At 39.8% G+C, this 24,963-nt stretch overlaps 1 protein-coding gene across 5 annotated transcripts in view; it reads left to right on the top strand.

Moving 5' to 3' along the window:
* The first annotated feature begins 831 nt into the window (after positions 1–831).
* Positions 832–24,963, top strand: part of LOC143270339 (phospholipase A2-like) — an 80,483-nt gene continuing 56,351 nt past the window's right edge. The window contains exons 1-5 of one of the 5 annotated variants that reach the window (XM_076559978.1): positions 832–987; positions 2,796–2,952; positions 8,735–8,868; positions 9,834–9,955; positions 19,712–24,024. In XM_076559978.1, coding sequence (XP_076416093.1) covers positions 954–987; positions 2,796–2,952; positions 8,735–8,868; positions 9,834–9,955; positions 19,712–19,813 — 549 coding nt within the window. In that variant the 5' untranslated portion in view covers positions 832–953 and the 3' untranslated portion in view covers positions 19,814–24,024. Of the gene's footprint in view, positions 988–2,795; positions 2,953–3,778; positions 4,035–6,854; positions 7,546–8,734; positions 8,869–9,833; positions 9,956–19,711; positions 24,025–24,963 lie in introns of those variants that run through there. The other 4 variants (XR_013047480.1, XM_076559981.1, XM_076559979.1 and 1 more) reach the window with 4 other exon arrangements.

Genomic DNA, 24,963 nt, shown 5'->3' with positions numbered 1-24,963 from the left:
TTTCATTTTTTAGATTTTAGTTTCTGGTTCTTTAAGACAGGGTTTCTTAGTCTATCTCTGGCTGTCCTGGAACTTACTCTGTAGACCAGGCTGGCCTCAAAATCAGGTATTCCCTGCCTCTGCCTCCTGAGTGCTGAATTAAAGGTGTGCACCTCCACCCCATCTGCTGCATTCCTAGTTCTTAAGTGAAGTTTGAAAGCTGGTAAGATGCAGCATATGATGCAAGCTTGTAGACCTGGGTTTGATTCCTTAAAGGTAGAAGGAGAGACCTGACTCCACAGAGTTGTCCTATGCCCTCCAGATATGATCACATGGGCTCTCTCTCTCTCTTTCTCTGTCTCTCTGTCTCTTCCTTCTCTGTCTCTCTCTTCTGTGTCTCTCTGTCTCTGTCTCTCTCGTATGTCTGTATGTCTTCCTATCTTGTTCTCTCTCACCCACCAACCCACCCCCCCACAAACCCACACATTAATTAATGAGTTAATTAATTAAAAATTGAATTTGTAACTGGATCTATCTCAAAGGCTGTGTCATGTTCTTGAAACAGACTTTGCACTTAGTTTATACAGTTAACACGGAGGACTGCAGGGTCCAGGTACTCCTCCCAGGGACCACACATCACTATCAGCATCCCTCAAACCCGACTCCAGGAGCAATGTATATATCTTCTTATGACCTCAAAGCACCCATGCGGGAGGGACTTGGACCTTTGCCAGTCACTGCACTTGAATTGGTTGGGGTGTTGAGCTATCCTTTTCTCTGTCTCTGGGACAGCACTGATTCAGGCTCTGTCACCATCTACAGCAGTTCTGTAGGTCGGGACTGTGTGTGAGGGTGCACATATTCTACTTCTGTGCTACATACACAGTAGTCACAGGCCCCGTGTGCTGGACACTGTCAGAGCACAGCTACAGGACTATAAAGAGAGAAGTCATTGAGTCCTCCTCTCGCTCAGGATGAAACTCCTTCTGCTGGTTTCTCTGCTCACAGGTAGGACCCTTGTCCCCTCCGAGTGCCCCCATCTCCCTTGTCTTCAATGCCTAGCCTTGGTGGTCATGCCTCAAGTTCTGGTTTCGGGTTCCTGTTGGGGACTAGCAGCCTGTGGGTTGGGGTTCCATGCTCACCTCATATCCACAACAGTTGGCACCTTTAACATCTACGTCTGAACTCAGACAATCCCTTGGGAAAGTCCACTACATTCACCTACGCAAGCAAAGAAAGCCCCTTCTGCCTCTGCCATAAGCCACGGAACCCATTTCTCGGGAACTTAGGTACCCTGTAAATTGGATTTTCTTGTACTTTAAAAAAATATTAGCTTTATTTTATGTATTTGAGTGTTTTGCCGGCACATGTGTATCTGTGAACTGTGTATGAGCACTGCCTACAGAGGCAAGAGAAGGGGGTCTGATCCTCAGAACTAGGGTCATAGACAGTGGTGAGCTGCCATGTGGGTGCTGAAACCAAGCCTGGGTCCTATGCAAGTGCAGCAAGTGCTCCTGACTGCAAAACCATCTCTCCAGCCCTGGTGATTATTTTATTTCCTTGATCTTATGATGTGGCTCAGGATGCCCTCCAACTCAACATTATGTCCAGATTGAAAGCTTACTGCCTCACCTTCCAAGTGTTAGGATTGCATACATGCCATAATTGCTTTGGCAACTTATTTTTTCATATTTTTCTAAACATGGTTCTCATAGTAACCATGGCAGTCTTGGAAATCACTCTATAGACCAGGCTGGCTTTGATTTCAGTTATCCACCTGCCTCTAGCTCCAGAGTGCTGGGATTAAAGTCCTCTGACACTGTACTCTGGTAATCTGAAATTTCTTATCCACCTACCTCACCTTATCCCACTGCAGACTGAATCCTGGCTTTTTTTCCTACTTCTCAGCTGATGAACAGTTTGTTTTATCAAATGCTGGCATTACAATGATTATCTGACCATTATCCTTGTCTATGAGCTGTGTGCGGCCATACAACAGATTCCTTCTAATTCTTCCAGTGTAAAACCATGAGCATGTCTTGGCTGCTTCTCTAGCTCAAGGTCTCAGCTAGAACTGTGATGAATCCCACTGCTGGCTAAGGCTAGGATTTCACCTAGGCTTGAGTAGGGGTGGGGCAGCTTTCAAACTCAATAGATGGTTGGATTGTTGGGTTATTGAACTAAGAGGTCAGTTGGTCCCTGGCTGCTGACATGAGTGTGTTCTCAGCTCCTCAACACAGGGACCACAGGGCAGGTCACAGTGTGGTGGCTGTCTGTCCTGATGGTGAGAAATGAGAAAGAAGAAAGGCAAAAGGCAATGTCTATAGACCTTTGTCCTGGGGAGTCAGCTCCACGGGTACATTGAGTATATTTATAATCCTACACTGGGGAGGCTGAGGCCAGACGGTTGCCACAGAGTTGGAGGCCAGACTGGGTTACCAGGCAACTCTCTGTCTGAAACTAGTAGACACCTTTCTCTAAGGCCTGGTGACATGAGTTTAGTCTCCAAGACCTACATAGTGGAGGGAGAAAACCCAAGTCCCTAAAGCTCTCTCTGACTTCCTCATGTGTAGCATGACATTTATGAGTGCTCCCAAGGGCTTGCTTTCACCTGTGTTGGAGCATGCAAACACACACACACACACACACACACACACACACACACACACACACACACACACACACACACACCTCTGTATTCCCTGTTCTCCCGATGTAGCAGTTGTTAATAGTCCAGAAGGAAGCTAGCAGGCAGGTATCAGACCCCTGGTAAAGCCAGGTGGGATTGATGGAGTTGCTGTGCTTTCTTTTATCAGATGCTACTGCACAGAGCATCAGCCCTCAGGTTGTGTGGCATTGGGGCAATGTCTTCGAGTGCAACATTTCCTTGAGTGATACAGTCTCAGAGGGCAGATTCTATGGCTGCTTCTGTGGCTTGTGGGGACCTGGCTCTTCAGATGAAGACTTAGGCAGGTGAGTGATCCACTAGGTGGGACACTGGAGGGTCTGGTGTGGTGTGGGGACAGGACACAAGCAGAGCATCTCACGAGGCATGAATAGGAGACATGCATATTCTGCAAACATCGCATATGTTGTTTTGTTTATTATTATTTATTTTTCTTTCTTGGTTTTTGTTTCCATAAAGAGGTTCTCTGTGTAGCCTTAGTTGTCCTTGAACCCTCTCTAGAGCCAATGCTGACTTTGAACTCAGAGATCATCCAGCCTCTGCCTCCTGAGTGCTGAGATTAAAGGTGGACATTATCACCCACAGCATGTATTTCCTCTCCTGTCATGCAAAGAAATCAGTCCAAGAGGACCCTATATCTAGTGTCCCTGAAAGCAGAATGTGTGAGGTATAAATAGTGGCAATGCTCCCCTCAGTTGGTAGACTAGGGCAATGCCAACCATCACATTCCCATCAAAGTGTCAGCCTTGGCTTTAAAAAGTCATCAATACTCCAGAATGTATAATTTCATTGTATTCCTGCAGCTTTGTTCAAAAATCACTTTTTTTTTGGAGACAGGTTCTCACTTATATATCTTGGCTGATCTCAAACTCAGAGATCCATCTGCCCTTGTCCCACAAAGTACTGGGAAATTGTAGACACCATCAAACTTCACAGAAGTTGCTTTCAATAAATATATGCTTAATGGAAATTGCAGATTCTCGAGCCTCAGGACCATTTCTTCTGGAACATCATGTTAAGTCATCCTCACATATTTGAGAAAGATTGTAAGTGAGAACTGACCTACTACTGTAGGTCCATACTCCGTCCTCAGTTGTTCCTTCCTCTCTCCAGGTGCTGCAGGATTCATGACAACTGCCTTGCTCAGGTCCATGAGCTGGAAAACTGTACATTCCTCATATGGAGACCCAGCTTCTACTCATTCTCATGTTCTGGGAATGAGATCACCTGCAGTGGTAGGTTTACCCTATGGGAACTTCTGAATTCTGCTTACTCCTGTTCATCTTTGCAAGGGGCAGAAGTAACAAGGACAGTGACCACTTAGCAGTCATTTACTTGGTCCCATTGGACATCACAACAACCTTATCAGGTAGATACTAAAATATGGATGAGGTCTGATGCGGTAATCTGATTAATCTTTTTCAATAAAAAAGAAGAGTCCCATATTGGGGTAAGAACCAGAAGATCAGTGAACAGGGAACAGCCGCCAGCTTTTTCCTACCTCTTTTGTTCTTCCTTCCAAAAGGCTTATATTCTCTCTTAGCCATGCCTTGCAACTTCCTGTTTCTATTCTGTTTAGAGTCCTCCAACCTTCTCTGGTTAGCTAGTGGCTAGCTCTGCCCTCTGACTCCAAGCAAGTTTTATTTGTTAGAACACAATCAAAATATCACATGACATTTCCTTCTTTTTGTCTAAACAAAAAGGAAAGGTTTTTTTTTTTAAACTAACATAGTAAAGTGGTTGTCATAGTAAAGTGTTATACAATAAGTACACTAACTATATACAAATATATACAGGCAAGAATTACATTAACCACGTCCAGCCCATTTGCTTTTGCCTAACTGAGAAAAAATACTCCATTTTCTGTCCTATCTTGGTGAGTCCAAAGTCTTGTACCTAATTCATTTTCTACCTTAACTTGCATTACCAACCCAAAACTATCTTTTTATGTCTCTCAACCTTACACACTTTACATCTCTTTTGTGAGGTGAATTTGTTAATAAGGAAAACTATAACTATAACTATCCAGTCTTCCACTCCTTCAGAGACCTGAGAAGGAAATATTACCTGAGTAAACAGGAAGTGTAGAGCAAACAGCTAAGAAATGACAGAAACAGTCCCCCAAGGTTCCTCTGTAACCTTGGGACGTCCATCTTCAGGCTACAGGCCTAGAACATCTGACAGAGTTTTCTGTGAAACAGGACTTTTAAAGGGCTGTCCTACCTTGTCTTTGCAAAGGTTGGCAGCCACTTTTTTTTGTGTCCTGCTTGTTCAATTTGGACAGCATGCTGCCAGCAGTCGAGGCAAAGGCAGTTTCAGGCCTAGTGGCTAAGCTTTGCCATGAAGAAAGTAAACTCCATGTGGGGTTTCTTTGATGCCCATCATCTTCTCTGAAGTAGATTGGTCCTGCCAGGAGCAGACATGTCTCATTGTCTCTTAAAAAATTATGTTATTGAAACATCTTAAATGCCATATTCAGTATCTCTGAAGTGTTTGAAGACCACCTGTCTATCTAAAATATATCTCTGTTTGAATTCAAAACATACTTAACATGACTACAAGTTTGATTGTAATAGAGGGCTAGATACTAACCTGTATTTCTTTATTATCCTAAAGAGTTTGTAATAATGACTTTCAAGGACTAGATGTTTACATTACATTGTTAAATGAACTGTATAGGTATAATACCTTGAACAGGAATAGAAAGCTATGTACAACATAATAACAAAAATAACCTTAAATTTGTATCAATATAAATAATTCCACATCAATGTCAAATAGTTAAGGTTAGTAGTTGCTTTTTTGGTTTAAACGTAGACTCAATAGCTACATTTTTATTATATCATTTCTATATTCCATTTTTTTTTCAGCACAAGATCACTGAATCTAATCTCCTTTGTTCAGCTTTTTTCCCGACCATTACCAATAACAACTTGTGACCAACCCCCCAAATGATGACAAATATCCATAACAACCTGTCCCACCTCTTGGGAATGTTGGTGTCATGTTCTTAAAATTGCTTCCTATTTTCTGAGGATAATGGCACCTTTAGGGGAGCCTAAAAATTGGGATAATTGTCAAGTCCTGGGAGAGCTAGCTGTATCATTTGTTGTCCAGTCTCTGTAAGATGGGAATATGCAGGGCTTGTCTCAACTCCCAGCTAGAGTAATCTGTGAGGCTGACCATCTCACTCACCACCTTGAAATTGTCCTGAGCAGTTTGTAGTCCAAAGCTGATCTTTGGGTGGTTTTTGTCAGCTTAGTGGTGTTATCACAATCCAGGTAAAATTGTCACTGTGGGACCCCATACTCCTTTTGGAGACTTCAAAGGTCACTGTTAGGCATGGTTATGGTTCACTGAAGAAAACTTAAACATTTTGAATGTCATATGTAGCAGATCTCAAAGAGGTTAAAGGGCCATAATTTCTTATGTATATCCAGAGTACAAAAACTTACTACCTAGCTACATAGGTCTGGGAATAGAGCTCAATTCCTGGAGCCCTTGCCTAGCATGCACAGAGCCCTGGTTTACACCTCCCATAAATTGAGTGTGGTAGTGCACACCTGTAATCCCAGCATTTGAGAGGTGGAGCCAGGAGGATTTTCTTAAATCATATAATTTTACAAGTGACAGATGATACTTGTAGTTTTCCAGTTTTTAGGATTAAATACATGTGTTTATTGATCTTTATGTATAGGAATGAGTTGGCATCCCGTGTCTTCTTCAGCCACTCTCCACTATGTCTTTAGAGCCTGGGTCTCTCTCTAAACATGACATTCACCTTTAGCTAGCCTGACTGACAAACAAGCTTTGGGTATACATGCTCCTCACTTTCCAATAGAGTTACAGATGCCCCAACCACACCTTGCTTTTTCCATGGTCTCTGGGCATCCTAGGTCAGGCCCTCAGGATTGTATGTCAACCACTTTACCAACTGTGACATCCCCAGCCACAACAACTAATGTTCTTATTATCAGTGTGTTCCAGCAATTTGGACAACCCAATGAACTTCTGTGTGCTTTGCCTCTTTTTTAAAATTTATTTTATTAAGATTTTTTTTTATTCATTAGTGCTTTGTCTCTTAACCCCAAGTCTTCACCGATGGGAGGTGCATCACTTTCATTTGGTTGCAAATTGTTGGGAGCAGGGTCATGGGCTCCACTCAACTTTCTTTCTTGTTTCTCTGCAGATAAAAACAACCTCTGTCAGTCCTTCATCTGCAACTGTGATCGTGAGGCTGCCATCTGCCTCTCCAAGCTGATCAAAAGGTTTCACTGTTAGACTTGTTACCTCAATGACTGGTACACCATCCCTGCCTGCTTGTGTTCACTACGCACTGTGTCCTCTAATGAATCACATATTGAGAGAGCTATGCATTGGTGATTGTATTCTCTGTCTACCACACATAACTAGAACCTCAGAGAATATCATTCCATCTATCCCTGGAAACTGAAGTATAATGGGAAATATGCTTCCCGAAAGCAAGCCCCTTGAAGTGTCATTTATGAGCCCAGCCATGCCCCTTTCCCCATCATTCTGGGAGGCAAGGCAGAGGCACAGGTAGAGGAGGGCAGATTTCTTGAGGTCAAGGCAAACCTGGTGTAAAAAGCAAGTTCTAGGACAGCTAGGACTATTACACAAAGAAACCCTGTCTTAGAAACCAAACAAACAAGAAGAGAAGGAGGAGGAGGAGGAGAAGAAGAGGAAGAAGAAGAAGCAGAAGAAGCAGAAGAAGCAGAATCAGTAGCAGGAGCCAGTCTGAGATACATAGCAGTGTGGGAGGACTGCTGTGGAATATTGTCTTAAGACATGTTACATTTGATTATGCTGTGGAACATTTGTTTAAATGATGTAAAAATTTATCGCATTCTTTTGTGTTACATTTGTTTAACTCTATCAAGCTGTGTTACTTTAACTGTCTAAATCACCTGATTGGTCTAATAAAGTGCTGAATGGCCAATAGTGAGGCAGGGAAAGGATAGGTGGGGCTGAGAGAATTAATAGGAGCACCTATCTCCAGAGATGAAGTAGGAAGAAGAAAAAGAGGAGAGGAGCATGAAAAGGGCCAGCTACACAGCAAGCCATGGAATAAGAAATAAAGAAAGGTGTACTGAAATAGAGAAAGATTGTAAAATAGAGGAAACTTAGAGGCAAAAGACAGAGAGGTTAATATAAGCCAGGAAAAGCTGGCTAAAATAAGCCAAGCTAAGGTTGGTCATTCATGAGAAAGAATAAGCCTCCCTGTGTTTATTGGAGAGCTAGGAGTTGAGCCCCAATAAAGAGCCAAAAGATTGAAAGAGTAAAACAACTACAGGGCATAGAAAAGGGGAAGGGGAGGGGAGAGATGAGGCAGGGATAGTGACAGGAAAGAGGGAGGGATGGGAAGGAAAGAAAAGACAAGAGTTAGAAGGGGCGAGAAGGATGCGGTGTCACATGGGCACTAAAGGAACATCTTGGCCCTATATGTACTGGATTTAAAGTGCTTCTGCTGTTCGATCGTTCTAGGAATGGGGATATAGGAAATGAGACTGGACTGACTATAAATGACCCGAAGACAGGATTACATCCTGGTGACCTTCCAATCTTCACAGTGCCTAAACACACACCACAGGATAATTGTCCCCGTAAATTGCACAGCAGTCTAACTTTTTGATCAAGCAAAAGAGAACACTTTTTTTCCTCTACCTTTCAATATCACCTGACCCCATAGGTAAAGCCAGGTTAATCTCTGGTTCCCTGGTTATTTTTGTTTATTTGTTTCCACACAAGGATTCTCTGTTAGCCCTAGGTTTCCTGAAACACTTTCAGGATACCATGCTGACCTCAAACTCAGAGATCCAGCTCATTAACCTCCCATGTACTGAGATTAATGGTGGACACCACCACAACCCACAGAAGTTGCTTTCCATAAATATGTGTTTAATAGAATCACAGATTCTGATGTCTCAGGACAATTTCTTCTGGAACATCATGTTTAAGTTATCCTCACATGTTTGAGAAAGACGGCAGGTGAGAACTGACCTCCTGAGGGTCCATAGTCCTCCTTCAGCTGTTCCTTCCTCTTTCCAGGTGCTGCCAGACTCAGGACCACTGCTATGACCAGGTCATGAAGCTGGAAAGCCATTTGAATTTGATCCTAATGAGGAACCCCTACACCAGTGCCTACTCATACTTGTGCTCTGGGAATGAGATCACCTGCAGTGGTAGGGTTACACTTCGGTACATTTGGACTCTGGATAGGTTTGGAAGGGCACGGAAGTAATGAGGACAGGCATCATTTACTGGTCATTTCTCTGGTCTCATTTAACCTTATAACAGCCTTATCAGGTAGATACTAAATTATAGATGAGGTCACTGATGAGGAAGAGGAGGAAGGCAGGGTCATTTTCTCAAGGTCACCCAGCTTAGAAGTGATGACATTTGGATCTGGAACACAGATCTACATCATTCCATAGCTTTTGTTTAAAAACATTTCAAGATTTTATGTATTTCAGAGGAAAGTATGTTTCTGCCACAACACAGGTGCAGAGGTCTGAGGACAATTTGCAGAAGTCAGTTCTCTCCTTCAATCACATGGCCCCTGGGGATAGAACTTGGGTTCAGATTGGCAGCAAGGGTGTTTATTCCCTGAGCCATCTTGCCTGTCCTGTGTTATATTGATTCCATATTGACTAAACAACTGAGAGCTGCATCATTGGCTTTAAGCCAGATACAGGACTAAACACCTATGCAGGACAAGGTTTATCCTTTTCATTTTACAGGTGAGGATTCAGCGGGCTGGGGATGTAGCTCAGTTGCCAGAGTGCTTGCCTAGCATGCACTGCACAGAACTCTGGGTTCCACATCCAGAACCCATGAATTAAGTGTAGTGGTGCACACCTGAAACCCTGTACTTGGGAGGTGAAGGCAGGAGTATTGTCTTAAATCATATAATTTTAGAAATGATAGTTAATATTTGTACCTTTCTAGATTTTAGGATTAAATATCTGTATTTATTTATTTTTATATGTAGGAATGAGTTTGCACCCCGTGTCTTCTTCAGTCACTGTCCACCATGTCTTTAGAGCATGGGTTTAAGTTATCCTCACATGTTTGAGAAAGACTGTAGGTGAGAACTGACCTCTTGTGGGTCCATACTCCTTCCTCAGCTGTTCCTTCCTCTCTCCAGGTGCTGCAGGACTAGTGACAACTGCCTTGCTCAGGTTAATAATCTGGACAACTGTGCATTCCTCATATGGAGCCGCAGCTCCTACTCATACTCATGTTCTGGGAATGAGATCACCTGCAGTGGTAGGTTTACCCTATGGGTCCTCTGAATTCTGTTTATTCTTGGGCGTCTTTGCAAGGGGCAGAAGTAACAAGGACAGTCATTTACTTGGTCCCATTCGACATCACAACAGCCTTTTCAGGTAGATACTAAAATATGGATGAGGTCTGATGCGGTAATCTGATTAATCTTTTTCAATAAAAAAAGAGTCACACAATGAGGTAAGAACCAGAACATCAGTGAAGAAGGAACAGCCACCAACTGCTTCCTACCTCTTCCATTCCTCCTTCCAAAAGGCTGAGATCCTCTCTCAGCCATGCCTTGCTACTTCCTGTCTCTACTCTGTCTAGAGTCCTCCATACTTCTCTGGTTAGCTAGTGGCTAGCTCTGCCATCTGACTCCAAGCAAGTTTTATTTGTTAGAACACAATCAAAATATTACACAACATTTCCTTTTTGTTTAAACAAAAGGGAAATGTGTTTAACTATCATAGCAAAACTATATACAATAAGTACAGTAACTATATACAAATATATACAGGCAAGAATTTCATTAACCATGTCCAATCCATTTGCTTTTGCCTAATTGAGAGAAAATACTCCATTATCTGTCCTATCTTGGTAAGTCCAAAGTCTTGTACCTAATTCATTTTCTACCCTAACTTGCATTACCAACCCCAAAAAATCTTTTTATGTCTCTCCACCTTATACACTTTACATCTCTTTTGTGAGGTGAATTTGTTAAGAAGGAAAACTATAACTGTCTAGTCTTCCACTCCTTCAGGGACCTGAGAAGGAAATATTACCCCAGTAAACAGGAAATGCAGAGCAAACAACTAAGAAATGAGAGAAACAGTTCCCCAATATTCCTCTGCAACCTTGGGAATTCCAAAATCAGCCTACTCATGCACTAGGGACAGGTCCCGGTCCCACTGGCTGGGGGCCCCCTAAACAGTTCAAGACAAACAACTGTCTCACTTATCCAGAGGGCCTAGTCCAGTATAATGGTGACTCCTCAGCTATTGGTTCACAGTTCATGTGTTTCCACTAGTTTGGCTAGTTGTCTCTGTACTTTTTCCAGTCATGGTCTCGATATCTCTTGCTCATAGAATCCCTCCTCTCTTTGTCGATTGGACTCCTGGAGCTCTGCCTGGGAGCTGGCCATGAATCTCTGCATCTGCTTCCATAAGTCATTGGATGAGGGTTCTATGATGTCAGTTAGGGTATTCAGCCATCCAATCAGCAGAGTAGGTAAGCTCAGGCACCCTCTTGACCATTTCCAGTAGTCTATGGTGGAGTCATCTTTGTTGATTCCTGGGGACCTCCCTAGTTCTCTGCTTCTCCCTATTCCCATGGTATCTTCATTTATCATGGTATCTCTTTCCTTGTTCTCCCACTCTGTTTCTGATCCAGCTCGAACCTCCCATTCCCCTAAGCTCTTATTCACCTGTCCCTTGCCCTCCATTACTTCACTTCACCCCCAGTTTGCTCATGTAGATCTCATCCATTTCTACATTGCTGGGTGATCCCTGTGTCTATCCTAGGGTCTTTCAAGGTAGTCTCCCTGGAGCTTTGGGTTGCAGTCTGGTTACCCTTTGCTTACATCTAGTATCCACTTATGAGTGAGTACATATGATATTTGTCTTTCTGAGTCCGGGTTACCTCACTGAGGATGATATTTTCTGGTTCCATTCATTTGCCTGCAAACTTCATGATGTCATTGTTTTTGTACTGCTACATAGTACTCCACTGTGTATATGTGACACATTTTCTTTATCCATTCTTCAGTAGGGGGGCATCTAGGTTGTTTCCAGGTTCTGGCTATTAAAAATAATGCTGCTTTGAACATAGTTGAGCATGTATCCTTGTGGCATGATAGAGCATTCCTGGGGTATATGCCCAAGAGTGGTATAGCTGGGTCTTGAGGAAGATTGATTCCCAGTTTTCTGAGAAACTGCCATACTGATTTCCAAAGTGGCTGTACAAGTTTGCATTCCCACCAACAGTGGAAGAGTGTTTCCCTTGCTCCACATCCTCTCCAACATAAGCTGTCCTCAGTGTTTTTAATCTTAACAATTATGACAGGTGTAAGATGGTATCTCAGAGTTGTTTTGACGTGCATCTCCCTGATGACTAAGGATGTTGAGCAACTCCTTAAATGTCTTTCAGCCATTTGAGCTTCTTCTGTTGAGAATTCTCTGTTTAGCTCTATATAGCTCAGTTTCAAGAGGTCCCATTTATTAATTGTTGCTCTCAGTGTCTGTGCTACTGGTGTTATATTTAGGAAGTGATCTGTTGTGCCAATGTGTTCAAGACTACTTCCTATTTTTCCTTCTATCAGGTTCAGAGTAACTGGACTTATGTTGAGGTCTTTGATTCACTTGGACTTAAGTTTTGTGCACAGTGACAGATATGGTTCTATTTACAATCCTTTACATGTTGACATCCAGTTATACCAGCACCATTTGTTGAAGATACTTTCTTTTTTTCCACTGTACAGTTTTGGCTTCTTTGTCAAAATTAGGTGTTCATACATGTGCGAATTAATGTCAGGGTCTTCGATTCCGGTGGTCCACATATCGGTTTTTATGTCAGTACCAAGCTGTTTTTATTATTGTAGCTCTATATTAGAGCTTGAAGTTGGGATCTGATGCCACCAGAGGTTGCTTTATTGTATATAATTATTTTAGCTATCCTGGGTTTTTTGTTTTTCCATATGAAGTTGAGTATTGTTCTTTCCAGGTCTGTGAAGAATTGTGTTGGGATTTTGATGGGCATTACATTGAATCTGTAGAGTGCTTTTGGTAAGATTACCATTTTTACTAGGTTAATCCTACCTATCCATGAACATGGGAGATCTTTCCATTTTCTGACATCTTCTTCAATTTCTTTCTTCAGAGACTTAAAGTTCTTGTAATTACAGGTCCTTCGCTTCCTTATTTAAGGTTACCCCAAGGTATTTTATATTATTTATGGCTATTGTAAAGGGTGATGTTACTATGATTTCTTTATCAGCCCATTTGTCATTTGTATATAGGAGGGCTACTGATTTTTTTGAGTTAGTCTTGTATCCTGCCATATTACTGAAGGTGTTTATCAGCTATGAGAGTTCCTTGGTCAATTTTTGGGGGTCACTTATGTACACTATAATATCATCTGCAAATAGTGAAAGTTTGATTTCTTCCTTTTGATTTGTATTCCCTTTATCTCCTTTCGTTGTCTTATTGCTCTCTCTTGAACTTTAAGTACTATATTGAATAAATATGGGGAGAATGGACATTCTTGTCTTGTTCCTGATTTTAGTGGAGTCGCTTAGAGTTTCTCTCCATGTAATTTGATTGTAGCTGTTCACTTGCTGTAAATTGCCTTTAGGTATGTTCCCTGTATTCCTGTTCTCTCTAAGACCTTTATCACGAAGCGATGTTGGATTTTGTCAAAGGCCTTTTCAGCATCTAATGAAATGATCATATGGTTTTTTTCTTTCAATTTGTTTATATGGTGTATTAAATTGACAGCTTTTCATATGTTGAACTAACCTTGCATCTCTGGGATGAAGCCTACTTCATTATGGTGGAATATTTTTGATGTGTTCTTGGAGTCTGTTTGCCAGTATTTTATTCAGTATTTTTGCATCAATGTTCATGAGGGATATTGGTCTGTAGTTCTCTTTCTTGGTTGCATCTTTGTTTGGCTTGCGAATCAGGGTAATTGTAGCCTTATAAAAGGAGTTTGGTAATGTTTCTTCTGTTTCTATTGTGTGGAACAATTTAAAGAGTATTGGTATTAACTCTTCTTTGAAAATCTGGTAGAATTCTGCACTGAAACCATCTGGTCCTGGGCTTTTTTTGGTTGGGAGACTTTTAATGACATTTTCTCTTTCCTTAGGGGTTATTGGACTATTTAAATAGTTTATCTGGTCTTGATTTAACTTAGGAATGTGGTATGTATCCAGAAAACTGTACATTTCTTTTAGATTTTCCAATTTTGTGGAGTACATGTTTCTGAAGTATGACCTGATGATTCTCTGGATTTCCTTGTTGTTGGTTTTTATGTCTCCCTTTTCATTTCTGATTTTGTTGATTGGATGTTTTCTCTCCGCCTTTTTAGTCTGTATAAGGGTTTGTATATCTTGTTGATTTCTACAAGAACCAACTCTTTGTTTCATTGATTCTTTGTATTGTTCTCTTTGTTTCTATTTTATTGATTTTAGCCCTCAGTTTGATTATTTCCTGGTGTCTATTCCTCCTGGATGACTTTGCTTCTTCTTGTTCTAGAGCTTTCAGGTGTGCTGTTAAGTCACTAGTGTGATATTTCTCCAACTTCTTTATGTGGGCATTTAATGCTATGAATTTTCCTCTTACCACTGCTTTCATAGCATCCAATGAATTTGGGTATGTAGTACATTTATTTTCATTAAACTATAGAACATCTTTAATTTCTTTCTTTATTTCTTCCTTGACTCATTAGTGATTCAGTTGGGCTTTATTCAGTTTCCATGAGATTGTAGGCTTTCTGTAATTTTTGTTGTTGTTGAAATCTAACTTAAAACCATGATGGTCCAATAGAATACAGGTAGTTATTCCAATTTTTTTGTATCTGTTGAGATTTGCTTTGTGACCGAGTATGTGGTCAATTTTGGAGAAGGGTCTATGGAGTGCTGAGAAGAAGGTATATTCTTTTTTGTTTGGGTGGAAATTTCTGTACGTATCGATTAAGTCCATTTGAGTCATAACATCCGTTAAGTCCCTTATTTCTCTTAGGTTTTGATCTGGCAGATGTGTCTAGTGGTGAAAGTGGGGTGTTGATTGCCCACTATTTATGTGTGATGTTTTATGTGTGATTTAAGCTTTAGTAATGTTTCTTTTACATATGTGGGTGCCCTTGTATTTGTGACATAAATATTGAGAACTGAAACTTCATGTTGGTGGATCTTTCCTGTGATGAGTATGTAATATCCTTCTCAATTTCTTTTGATTGATTTTAGTTTGAAGTCTGTTTTGTTGGATATTAGGATAGCTACACCAGCTTGCTTCTTAAGACCATTTGATTGGAAAGACATTTCCCTGCCTTTTACTCTGAGGTAGTGTCTATTTTTGAAGTTGAGGTTGCCGCGGACTGGGTCTCAGGAGGGCCACCAGACCGAGGGAGAACGGGATGAAGGTGCTCAGGATAATTGGGATTCGGCGATGACAGACAGACACAGACACCAGAGTATGCTGTGAAACTGCTGCAATTGTACTGAACATCAGGCTGAGATTTTATACAATCTTAACATGGAACTAAGCCCAGTGGCAAAAGGAAAGCAATAGATGCAATCTTTTGTGGTCACACAATGTGGTATTCAGAATGATTAATCCTTTCAGACAGAGACATGCTGTGGCCTGAACCCTAAGATCCAGATCACGTACTTAACAACTGGTAATCTATTACTAGTAATTTATTTATTTATTTATGTATTTATTTATTTATGTATTTATGTATTTATTTATTTATTTATTTATTTTTAACTTAAAATTAGTCGTATTTTAATGGCTTGGGATTTGGTGCAAACAGACATGACTGATAGCTGGACAGACATGCTTGTCATGAAAAAAGAACCATTTCTGAAGCCCGATTGGGGCCAAACCTTTACCTTGCTTCATAGTAACCAGTTGATGAAGCACGTCATTAGAACGTTGTTGGACACCATGTTGAATATTCCCCATCCGTTGTGAAGAACTGTACTGCATCCAGGCTTACCCATTGAACTCAGTATATATATTTTTTCCCTCCCGCCTTTTGTCTGGTGGGATACCATACTTGTTGCTCTTCTGTGTAATGAAGTTCAAATGCTTGTTTGGAAACTTTACTTAACAGTTTAGAAGGCATGATAGGAAGAGTTCATTAGTCTGAAGAGTATACATTGGACAGGAAAGAATTTTCCTTTTGTTTCTCCAAATCTTTCCGCCTTATTTAGCTTGAGATGTTTGCAGCTGGGTTCATGGATCCTAGCCTTGCCCATTGCGCAGTATATACTGATCAGATGACAAACCAGTGAACTATGTCAAAAGCACTCTCAATATTACATTTGACAAAAAGTTTTGTACTTTTCACATAGCTTGTTGCCCCGTAAAAGGGTTAACAGCACAATTTTTAAAAAATAAATTAAGTATTTATAGGATTAAAGTGACTTCATTTGTATACATTTGGAATCTAAACCAGCTTAAAAAAGTTTCCTCTGTGACTCAGATATGCAGTGTAACTGATGCTCTTCTGGGGTACCACCTGAGACATGGCGTGGTCAGAAACAGTGCTCAGAAGGACATGGCACAGGAAAGCCAGAGAGATACTCTGAAGTTCCCCCTTCTTATTTTATTCCCAAAGGGACATCAGAATCTGATGTTGAAGAAATTCAAGATTCAAAAGGAGAATTTTATAAATACACCAACATGAAAAATCAGCTATCAGTCTAGGTTTTCACAAAAGCTTGTTCCGAGTTCTTCTGGACTTGGTGTGATCTAGTAAAGTAGAGATCAGAAGATAAACCCACTTGGGGAATTTATAGTGTCGTTGAGACTTAGAATTCAGCAGGTTACAAACATACAGTCAACTGGGATTCAAACCTCAGTCATTTCTCCTAATTGCCCTTAATGCCCAAAAATGAGAGCCTTTTTCCATAAAGGAAAACATCCCTTAAACTAAAAGGGGGAGGAGAGGGAAAGACTGTCCACAGCACCAGTTTGAATGAGGTTCAGTATGGCAACATTACTAGTAATTTATTAAAGACAGTTACAAAGTCCTCGCCAAGAGCCTTAGCCCACCTCTTTAGCACAGGTGCTATACCCCTCAATATAGCTGACCTTGTCTGCTTATCATATGTACACCATACCTTTCTGCTTCTAGCCAGCCTTTCCATAAAAGTCAACTGATTCCACAACATTCTTTTTCCCCATGATTTAACCAACCGATTCCCTTCATAGTCATAAGCCCCTGTAAAAGGGGGGTGGATCTAAGTAATTCCTACTTGTGGGATTCCAACAAGGGGGTGTCCACCATTTTCCATTAATACGGTATTGAATGTACTTTCCAACCATTCTTGTGGGAGTTGCCAGTTTCCTAAGTTCTCTTTCTTGTGAGTTTGCATGAGCTGAGTGAGGGTTACCTAACAATCTTTTTACTTTTACATTTTCTTCCTTAGAATCTGTGGGAACCTGAATCATTAGCTCTTTCTGTTCTAATCCATCCATGAGTGCCCCCACTGAAGTAGGGTTTTTTTGTGCTATCTGCCCAAGGGCTTGAGTCACTGGGGGCAGTGCCAGTGTAACAGTTGAGGAGTTATCAGGTACATCAAGCGAGCGTCTGTGGGAGTCCAGGCACAGGGAGGTTGTTATTGTCAGGAAAGAAGAAGCAGGAGTCTTGCCAACCATCCACGGAAGGCTGGTCTTTAGGGAACAATGTATCCAAGAACCATTGCTCAGGCTGATTGCCAGGGGCCGCCAGGGACCTAGCCTCGAGAGACACATGCCCCCCTTCCTCGTGAGACCACCAGATCGGCATTTGTCACACGGGCGACACTGTCGCGCGTTTGGCATGAGGTGTGTTTTCTGTATATAGCAGAAACGTGGGTTGTGCTTTCATATCCATCCTGTTAGCCTGTGCCTTTTTATAGGTGAATTAAGTCCACTTATATGAAGGGATATTAATGACCAGTGACTATTAATTCCTGTTATCTTTTGGTGGTAGTATGTGTGTATTTCTCTTCTTTGGGACTTACTGCTGTGGGGTTATCTATTGCCTGTGTTTTTGTGGGCATAGTTGTCTTTTTTAGGTTGGAATTTTCCTTCTAGTGCTTTCTGTAGGGCTGGATTTGTGGGTAGGTATTGTTTAAATCTGGTTTTGTCTTGGAATGTCTTTTTCACTCCATCTATGGTGACTGAAAGTTTTGCTGTGTATATTAGTGTAGGCTGGCATCCATGGTCTCTTAGTGTCTGCATTACATCTGTCCAGGTCCTTCTGGCTTTCAAAGTCTCCATTGAGAAGTTGGGTATTATTCTGATGGGTCTTCCTTTATAAGTCACTTGGCCTTTTTCCTTTGCTGCTCTTAATATTCTTTGTTTATTCTGTATTTTTAGTTGTTTATTATGTGACAAGTGGACTTTTGTGGGGTCTATTCTGTTTGGTGTTCTATATGGTTCTTGTATCTTCATAGGCATTCCCTTCTTTAAGTTGGGAAAGTTTTCTTCTATGATCTTGTTGAATATATTTTCTGTGCCTTTGTGTGGATATTCTTCTCCTTCTTGTATCTCTATTATTCTTAGGTTTGGCCTTTTCATGGTGTCCCAGATTTCCTGGACATTTTGTGTTATGACATTTTTGGCTTTGGTATTCTTTGACTGACGAAACTATTTCCTCTATTGTATCCTCTACACCAGAGATTCTCTCTTCTATCTCTTGTATTCTGTTGGTTATGCTTGCATCTGTGTTTCCTGTTCATTCACTATTTTCTATTTCCAGCATTCCCTCTGTTTGTGTCTTCTTCATGGTTTCTTTTCTTTCTTTTTTTTTTTTTTTTTTTTGGTTTTTCGAGACAGGGTTTCTCTGTGTAGCTTTGCGCCTTTCCTGGAACTCGCTTTGGAGACCAGGCTGGCCTCAAACTAACAGAGATCCGCCTGGCTCTGCCTCCCGAGTGCTGGGATTAAAGGCGTGCGCCACCACCGCCCGGCTTCTTCATGGTTTCTATTTCCCTTTTCCGGTCTTGAACTGTTTCCCTCACCTGTTTAATTGCTTTTTCATGGTTTTCTTGGCTTTCTTTAAGGGATTTATTGATTTCTTCCAATTTTTTTGTCTTTTCCTCAATTTCTTTATTGATTTCTTCCAATTTTTATTTGTCTTTTTCTCAATTTCTTTATTGATTTCTTCCAATTTTTTGTTTGTCTTTTCCTCAATTTCATTTTTTCTTGAAAGGCAAATAGCATCATGAAGCTATTTTTAAGTTGGCTTTCTTCTGCTTCTACATTGTGATGTTCAGGTTTTGCTGTTGAAGGAGGGCTAAGTTCAGGTGATGCTGTATTGCTCTTTATGTTGTTGTATGTATTTTTGCCTTGACATCTGCCCATCTCCTCCTCTAATGGGTATAAGAGGTGCCTGTGCCTGAGTGAGTTGCTATTGGTCCACTCTGTGCTTGTTGTGTCTATGTCTCAGGGTCACTCTCAGTGTCCAATCTTGGCTCTTGGTCTAATTGGAGCTGGCAGATTCTGTATCCCTGGGAGCTACTCTTGGCCCAACCCAAGCTAGTTGATTCTGTGACTCACAGAGCCACTCTTGGTCTTATTGGGGCTCTTGGTCCAATTAGAACTAACAGATTCTGTGTCTCTGGAAGCCTCTCTTGGTCCAATGAAGGCTGGTATATTCCATGTGTCCAGAAGTTACTCTTGGTCGAATAAGAGCTCTTGGTCCAATGAGAGGTGGTGGTTTTGTTTCTGTGCTTCAAGAAGTTACTGGGGTCACAGGCAGATGGGTATTGGGGCAGAGTGTGGAACTTGTAGATTGCAGGGTCTGATGGGGCTACATTACATTATTAAATGGGCTGTATATGTACAATACTTGAACAAGAATAGAAAGGTATGTACAGTATATTATAAGAAAAACAACCTTAAATTTGTATCAATATAAAAAAATTCATGCTAATGTAAAATATTTAAGGCTAGTAGTTGCTTTTTTGGTTTAAAAGTAGACTCAATAATCTATATTTATTTATTTTTATCCTATATTTTTATATCCCCCCTTTTCTTTTCTTTTCAGAACAAGATCCCTGAATCGTATCTCCTTTATTTAGCTTTCTTCCTGATCATCACCAATAACAACTTGCAAACAAAGCCCCTAAATAATGACAGATATCCATAACCCACCTAATGACCTAAATCACCCATCCCACCATTGGGAATGTGGGTGACATGTTCTTAAAACTGCTTCCTTTGGGGGGACGTAATGGCATCTTTAGGGGATCCTAAGAAATTGGCATAATTGTCAAGTCCTGGGAGAGTTCACTGTATCATTTGTTGTCAGTCTCTGTAAAACAAGAAAATGAAGGGCTTGTCTCAACTCCTGGCTACAGTAGTCTATGAGGCTGGACCATCTCATCACTACCTGAAATTGTCCTGAGTAGTTTGTAGTCCAAAGGTGATTTTGGGGTGGTATTTGTCAGTTTAGTGGTGTTACCACAATCCAGGTTGAATTGTCATTGTGGGCCCCATCTTCCTTTGGAGACATCAAAGGTCACTTTTAGGCATGGTCATGGTTCACTGAAGAAAACTTAAACATTTTAAATGTCATATGTAGCAGATCTCAAAGAGGTTAAAGGTCATAATTTCTTTGCATATCTAGAGCACAAAAACTTATTTCCTAGTTACCTGATAGAGACTCAAAGCCAAAATCATGTTCAAGAAGCTCATTGAAGCCTCTTTCTAGAGTTAGTTAGTACTCTATATGACCATTAATATCATGACAAAAATTTACATATATATATTAATTGTATAAATCTTAAGATAATGTTTATACCTTAAGAAAATATTTAAAACAAAACCAAAAATTATGAGATTAGTGACAATAAACTAGTCCATTAAGTTTGGTTTTTCTTCTGTCCAATCAAGTGGCTCTCCTGACATGTGACAGAGATTTTGATTTTTCCTTTTAATAAGCATGCTTGGGTGTAGAGGAGAGAGCCATGCTCCAATTCCAAAGCCAGGTTTAATTTTTAATTGAACTGGGACTACAAAAAGACAATTTATGTTATATGTCTGTAGGGAACAGCAGAAACAAACATTTTTGAAGATTTATAAAATTTTATCGTGTTGGAAATGTGATATACCATCAGGCCATTTACTCTTTTTCTTGGGACATTTCCTCTGGATGATTTATCCTTTTTCTTCAGATGTTTCATTTGTCCAGTGGTCTTCAGATTCCTTAGCTGGTTGTCTTCATTCTCCTGAAAGGACAAAAACAAAAACCTGCCCCAAACCTAACTTTGGAGAGTTTCCCTTTTGGCAAGTTATATCAGATCAAATGAAAAGCATTTGTTAATCTTAAAAGTTCATTTAGATGGAATGGTCACACTGTTTGATGAACTATCATCTGTTCTAATCAAGAGGTCTCTCTTATTCAAATATAATCTTTATCAATTTTGATGGTATCCATAGTTTTTATTCTCCCATGGAAACAAAAGCCAAAGCTCTTCCCCAACATAACACATATCCTGATTTCATTCTGAGGTTAACACTTCTTTAAAGTGTACAAAATTGTTTAATTCAGCAGTTTTTTCCTGTTATCCAATGGCTCTCCACAGCTGCCATTACATTCTCATTAACATTTCAAAAATTTAAAGTTAATAAAGCATTGTGCAATCTATTTTTGCCAGTCTTTATTACTACTTTCTTTTTATTAAGCATGTCTTTTAGAGTTCAGTTAGATCCTCCTATAACTGCTTGCCATGTAGGATTATGTGGAATACCTGTAATACATTTTATTTTGTATTATGCAAACAACTGTTTCATTTTACTAGAGACATATGCTGGAGCATTGTCAGTCTTAATTTTTACAGTTATCACCATGATGGTCATAACTTCTAACAGATGTTTGATTACAGAATCAGCCTTTCAAACTCAAAACAGTTTCCCTTTGAAATCCTGAATATATATCTATGGTATGGTGTACATATTTTAATTTTCCAATCTCTCCAAAATAAAATACATCCATTTGCCAAATTTCATTTCTTTGAATACCCTTTGGGTTAGTTTTTGCAGATAGTAGAGTTTGGTAATAAAAAAAATAGTAGGACATTTCACTATAATGTCCATGACTTGTTGCTAAGTGATGGAAAAACCTTTTTTCAAACATTTGCTACTGACATGGTGTTTCTTATGAAATTCTGAGACTTCTAGCAAATTTCCTACCTGTAGTTGATCAATCTCATCATTATCTTGTGTTAGAGGCCTGAAGGACAGTATGGGATATGATATGTATTACATACAAGGGATAATTTTTATTTTTGATTATCTTGTAACTGAATAAATAACAAAGTCAATTCTTTATCATCTTGAATAAATTTTGCAATTTTAATATGTAAAACAACTCTTTCTGAATAATGAGAGTCAGTATTAAGTCATATTAAGAGGTTCTGGAAATCTATTAATACCATGAGAACAGCATATAATTCTGACTTTTGAACAGAATCATAAGGACTTTGAGCTGCTTCACTTAAATTTCCTGACTTCAGCCTGGGCTATCAAGTGAGTTCCAGGAAAGGCGCAATGCTACACAAAGAAACCCTGTCTTGAAAAACCAAAAACAAAGAAACAAAAATTTCCTGACTTATGACCTGCCTTTCCTGATTTATTTGGACCAATATGAAATGTAGGGGCTACAGAAATTGTTGTTCCCTGTACAATGTGAGGAAATATTCAGTTAGCTGTCTTCATAACTTAATTCTCTTACTTTTGGGATATTTATTGCTTGTCTCTCCCCAAAAATTACTGGAAGCTCTTTGCCAATGGTCATTTTCTGTCCATAAAGAGGAAATTTCCACATGAATAAAAAGTACTACAATTTCTCCTGGGTCTATTCCTGCTAATTGACAAAGTCTCAATTTTCCTTTTAGAATCATCTCAGAAACTATCTCTACATAGGTCTTTAATGTTTTACTCTGTTTGTATGGTAAAAATATCCATTTAAGATATTATATTTTCTCTGTATTAAACTTCCTATTGGAGAATGCATAGAAGATTGAATAACCAGAGTACAATCAAACTCTGGAACAAACCATCCACAAGTGCATCCTGTAATCTGTTTTCTGCCAAATCCAATTCTCTATCAGCCTCAGCTGACAGTTTTCTTGGACTATTTAAGTCCTTGTCACCTTGTCAGGTTTGAAATAAATTACTTAGTTCTTGAGTTGTTAATCCAATTATGGCTGTTGCCAGGTAATGTCTCCCAGCAAATTTGAAAGTCACTAAGAGTACACTATTGATCCGTACTGATTAGTACTTTTTGGGGTTGAATTTTTTTTGTAAACCTATTTTTTTTTTGTTGTTGTGCACCACAGAAACTTATTTATTCACTTTACATTTACACAAGAATGCTATAATAAAATATCTGTACACTACTTCTGCTACAAATATAGATAATATTTAAAGTGACTTTATATATTCTAATGTAGGAGTTTCACGCTCTAAAATGGGACTGAACACATGATAATTCCTCACCAGTTGTCTCAGTAAACAGCTCCATCTGTTCCCCTTAGTCTTAAACTATTGTATTATAAGATGTTAATACACGGCAGTGAAGTGAAGTGATGTTAACCCCCTTAATTTTTCTGTAAATTTATTAATGGCATACAATCAAAATAATTACTAACACACTGCCTTTTTCTTTGTCATTAAGATTAATACTAATGGAAAAACAGCAAGCATGCCACACTAACATATTTTCAATCTGTTAAGTCAGCGCTAGAAGGTTCTGGCTCCTTCCTGTGTCTTCCATGGCTAGATGGTTGTTTTCCAGAAGAACTGCTGCCAACACAGGGTAGCATCATTATTGTACTTATAATGACATGAAATTATAGCAGGTCAAAAATTGAAAATGAATACCAAGATACACATTAGACACGATTTCTTTTTAAAGCTTAGTCAACAATGTTAGCAGAAAAAAATATATTTTAGAGATAAGATGATCCAACATGTTACAATGTTCACAATTTTAAAATAGTAGACTAGTCAAGATTATTGTGAACATTTTTTTTCAGGGGGGAGTCTGCCAGATTGGGGCACTTTTCTAAAAACTCAAGATTGTCTTCTTTTTTGGGGGGGAAATTTTACTTTTTTATCCTAATTTTCTGAAGCTATTTCTCTTGGCTACCTTTGAGTTATTTTGTTTCCATATTACCAAGATGAGGATATAATAATTTTGTCCACATGACTATAAATTATTAGATATCTTTAGAAATAAAAATGAGGTTTACCTATGCAAATATTCCTTCTCTATGAGGTTAGGAGCATGAAATGCAAGGGGAAAGAAAAAGTGTGCTCAGTTGTCAGTAACAAATCCCTAAATGTTTCTCTCCCCCTGTAGTTTCCCCCACTGAACACAGCATAGAGTCCACGGGACAGTTCCACTCTGTCACAGTAGGAGGTAATAGGCAAGTGGCTGGGCTGGTTCAGCTCTGGAAGCCAGTTCAGGAGAGAACCATGAGGGTGACAGTGCCTTTTGTCCGCTTAAGGATGGCAACGGCTTCTTCATGGGTTACTTCTTCTAGGCTCTGCCCGTTGACAGCAATGATCTGATCACCCCTTTTCAGACGCCCGTCTTCCGCGGCTGCTCCCTTTGCAAACACTGTTTTAACATAAATTGGTAAGTCTCCGTGAGGGCTGCCATATCCTCCTACAATGCTGAAGCCTAAGCCATCTGGTCCTCGGTCTAGTGTTATAGTCTTACACTGTGGAGGTCCTAAATCATCCAGATGTAAACCTATTTTATATCCTAGGTAATTAATAGAGTCTCCTCTTTGTATTTATTGGGAGCAATCTGTAATCCCCAAGAAGGTCAATTTTTTTTACTTCTTCAAACATTTTCTCTAAGGTATGTTTATTTAAATCAGCTAATAAATTATCATTCATATAATGATAAATTATAGATTGAGGAAACTGATTATGAATTATTTCTAATGGCTGTCATCCAAAATATTGGCACATGGTAGGGGTGTTTAACATCCCTTTTGGGAGAACTTTCCACTGATATTAATGGGCTGATAATTATTATAAGTAGGCAATGTGAAGGCAAATTTTTCTCTATCCTGTTCTTGTAAAGGTATAGTGAAGAAAGAGTCTTTTAAATCAATCACTATAATAGACCATCCTTGAGGTAACAGAGAAGGCAAAGGCATTCCAGGTGTAGAGAGCCCATCAGCTGAATTACTTCATTTCTGGCTCTCGAATCTGTTAGTATTCTCCATTTTCCAGATTTCTTCTTAATGACAAATATGGGAGAATTCCAAGAACTAGTTT

Source organism: Peromyscus maniculatus, chromosome 23, assembly GCF_049852395.1.
Source record: "Peromyscus maniculatus bairdii isolate BWxNUB_F1_BW_parent chromosome 23, HU_Pman_BW_mat_3.1, whole genome shotgun sequence".
Classification (NCBI taxonomy): Eukaryota; Metazoa; Chordata; class Mammalia; order Rodentia; family Cricetidae; genus Peromyscus; species Peromyscus maniculatus.
Note: the sequence above shows the minus strand (reverse complement) of the source record. Positions and strands in the feature narration are given on the sequence as shown.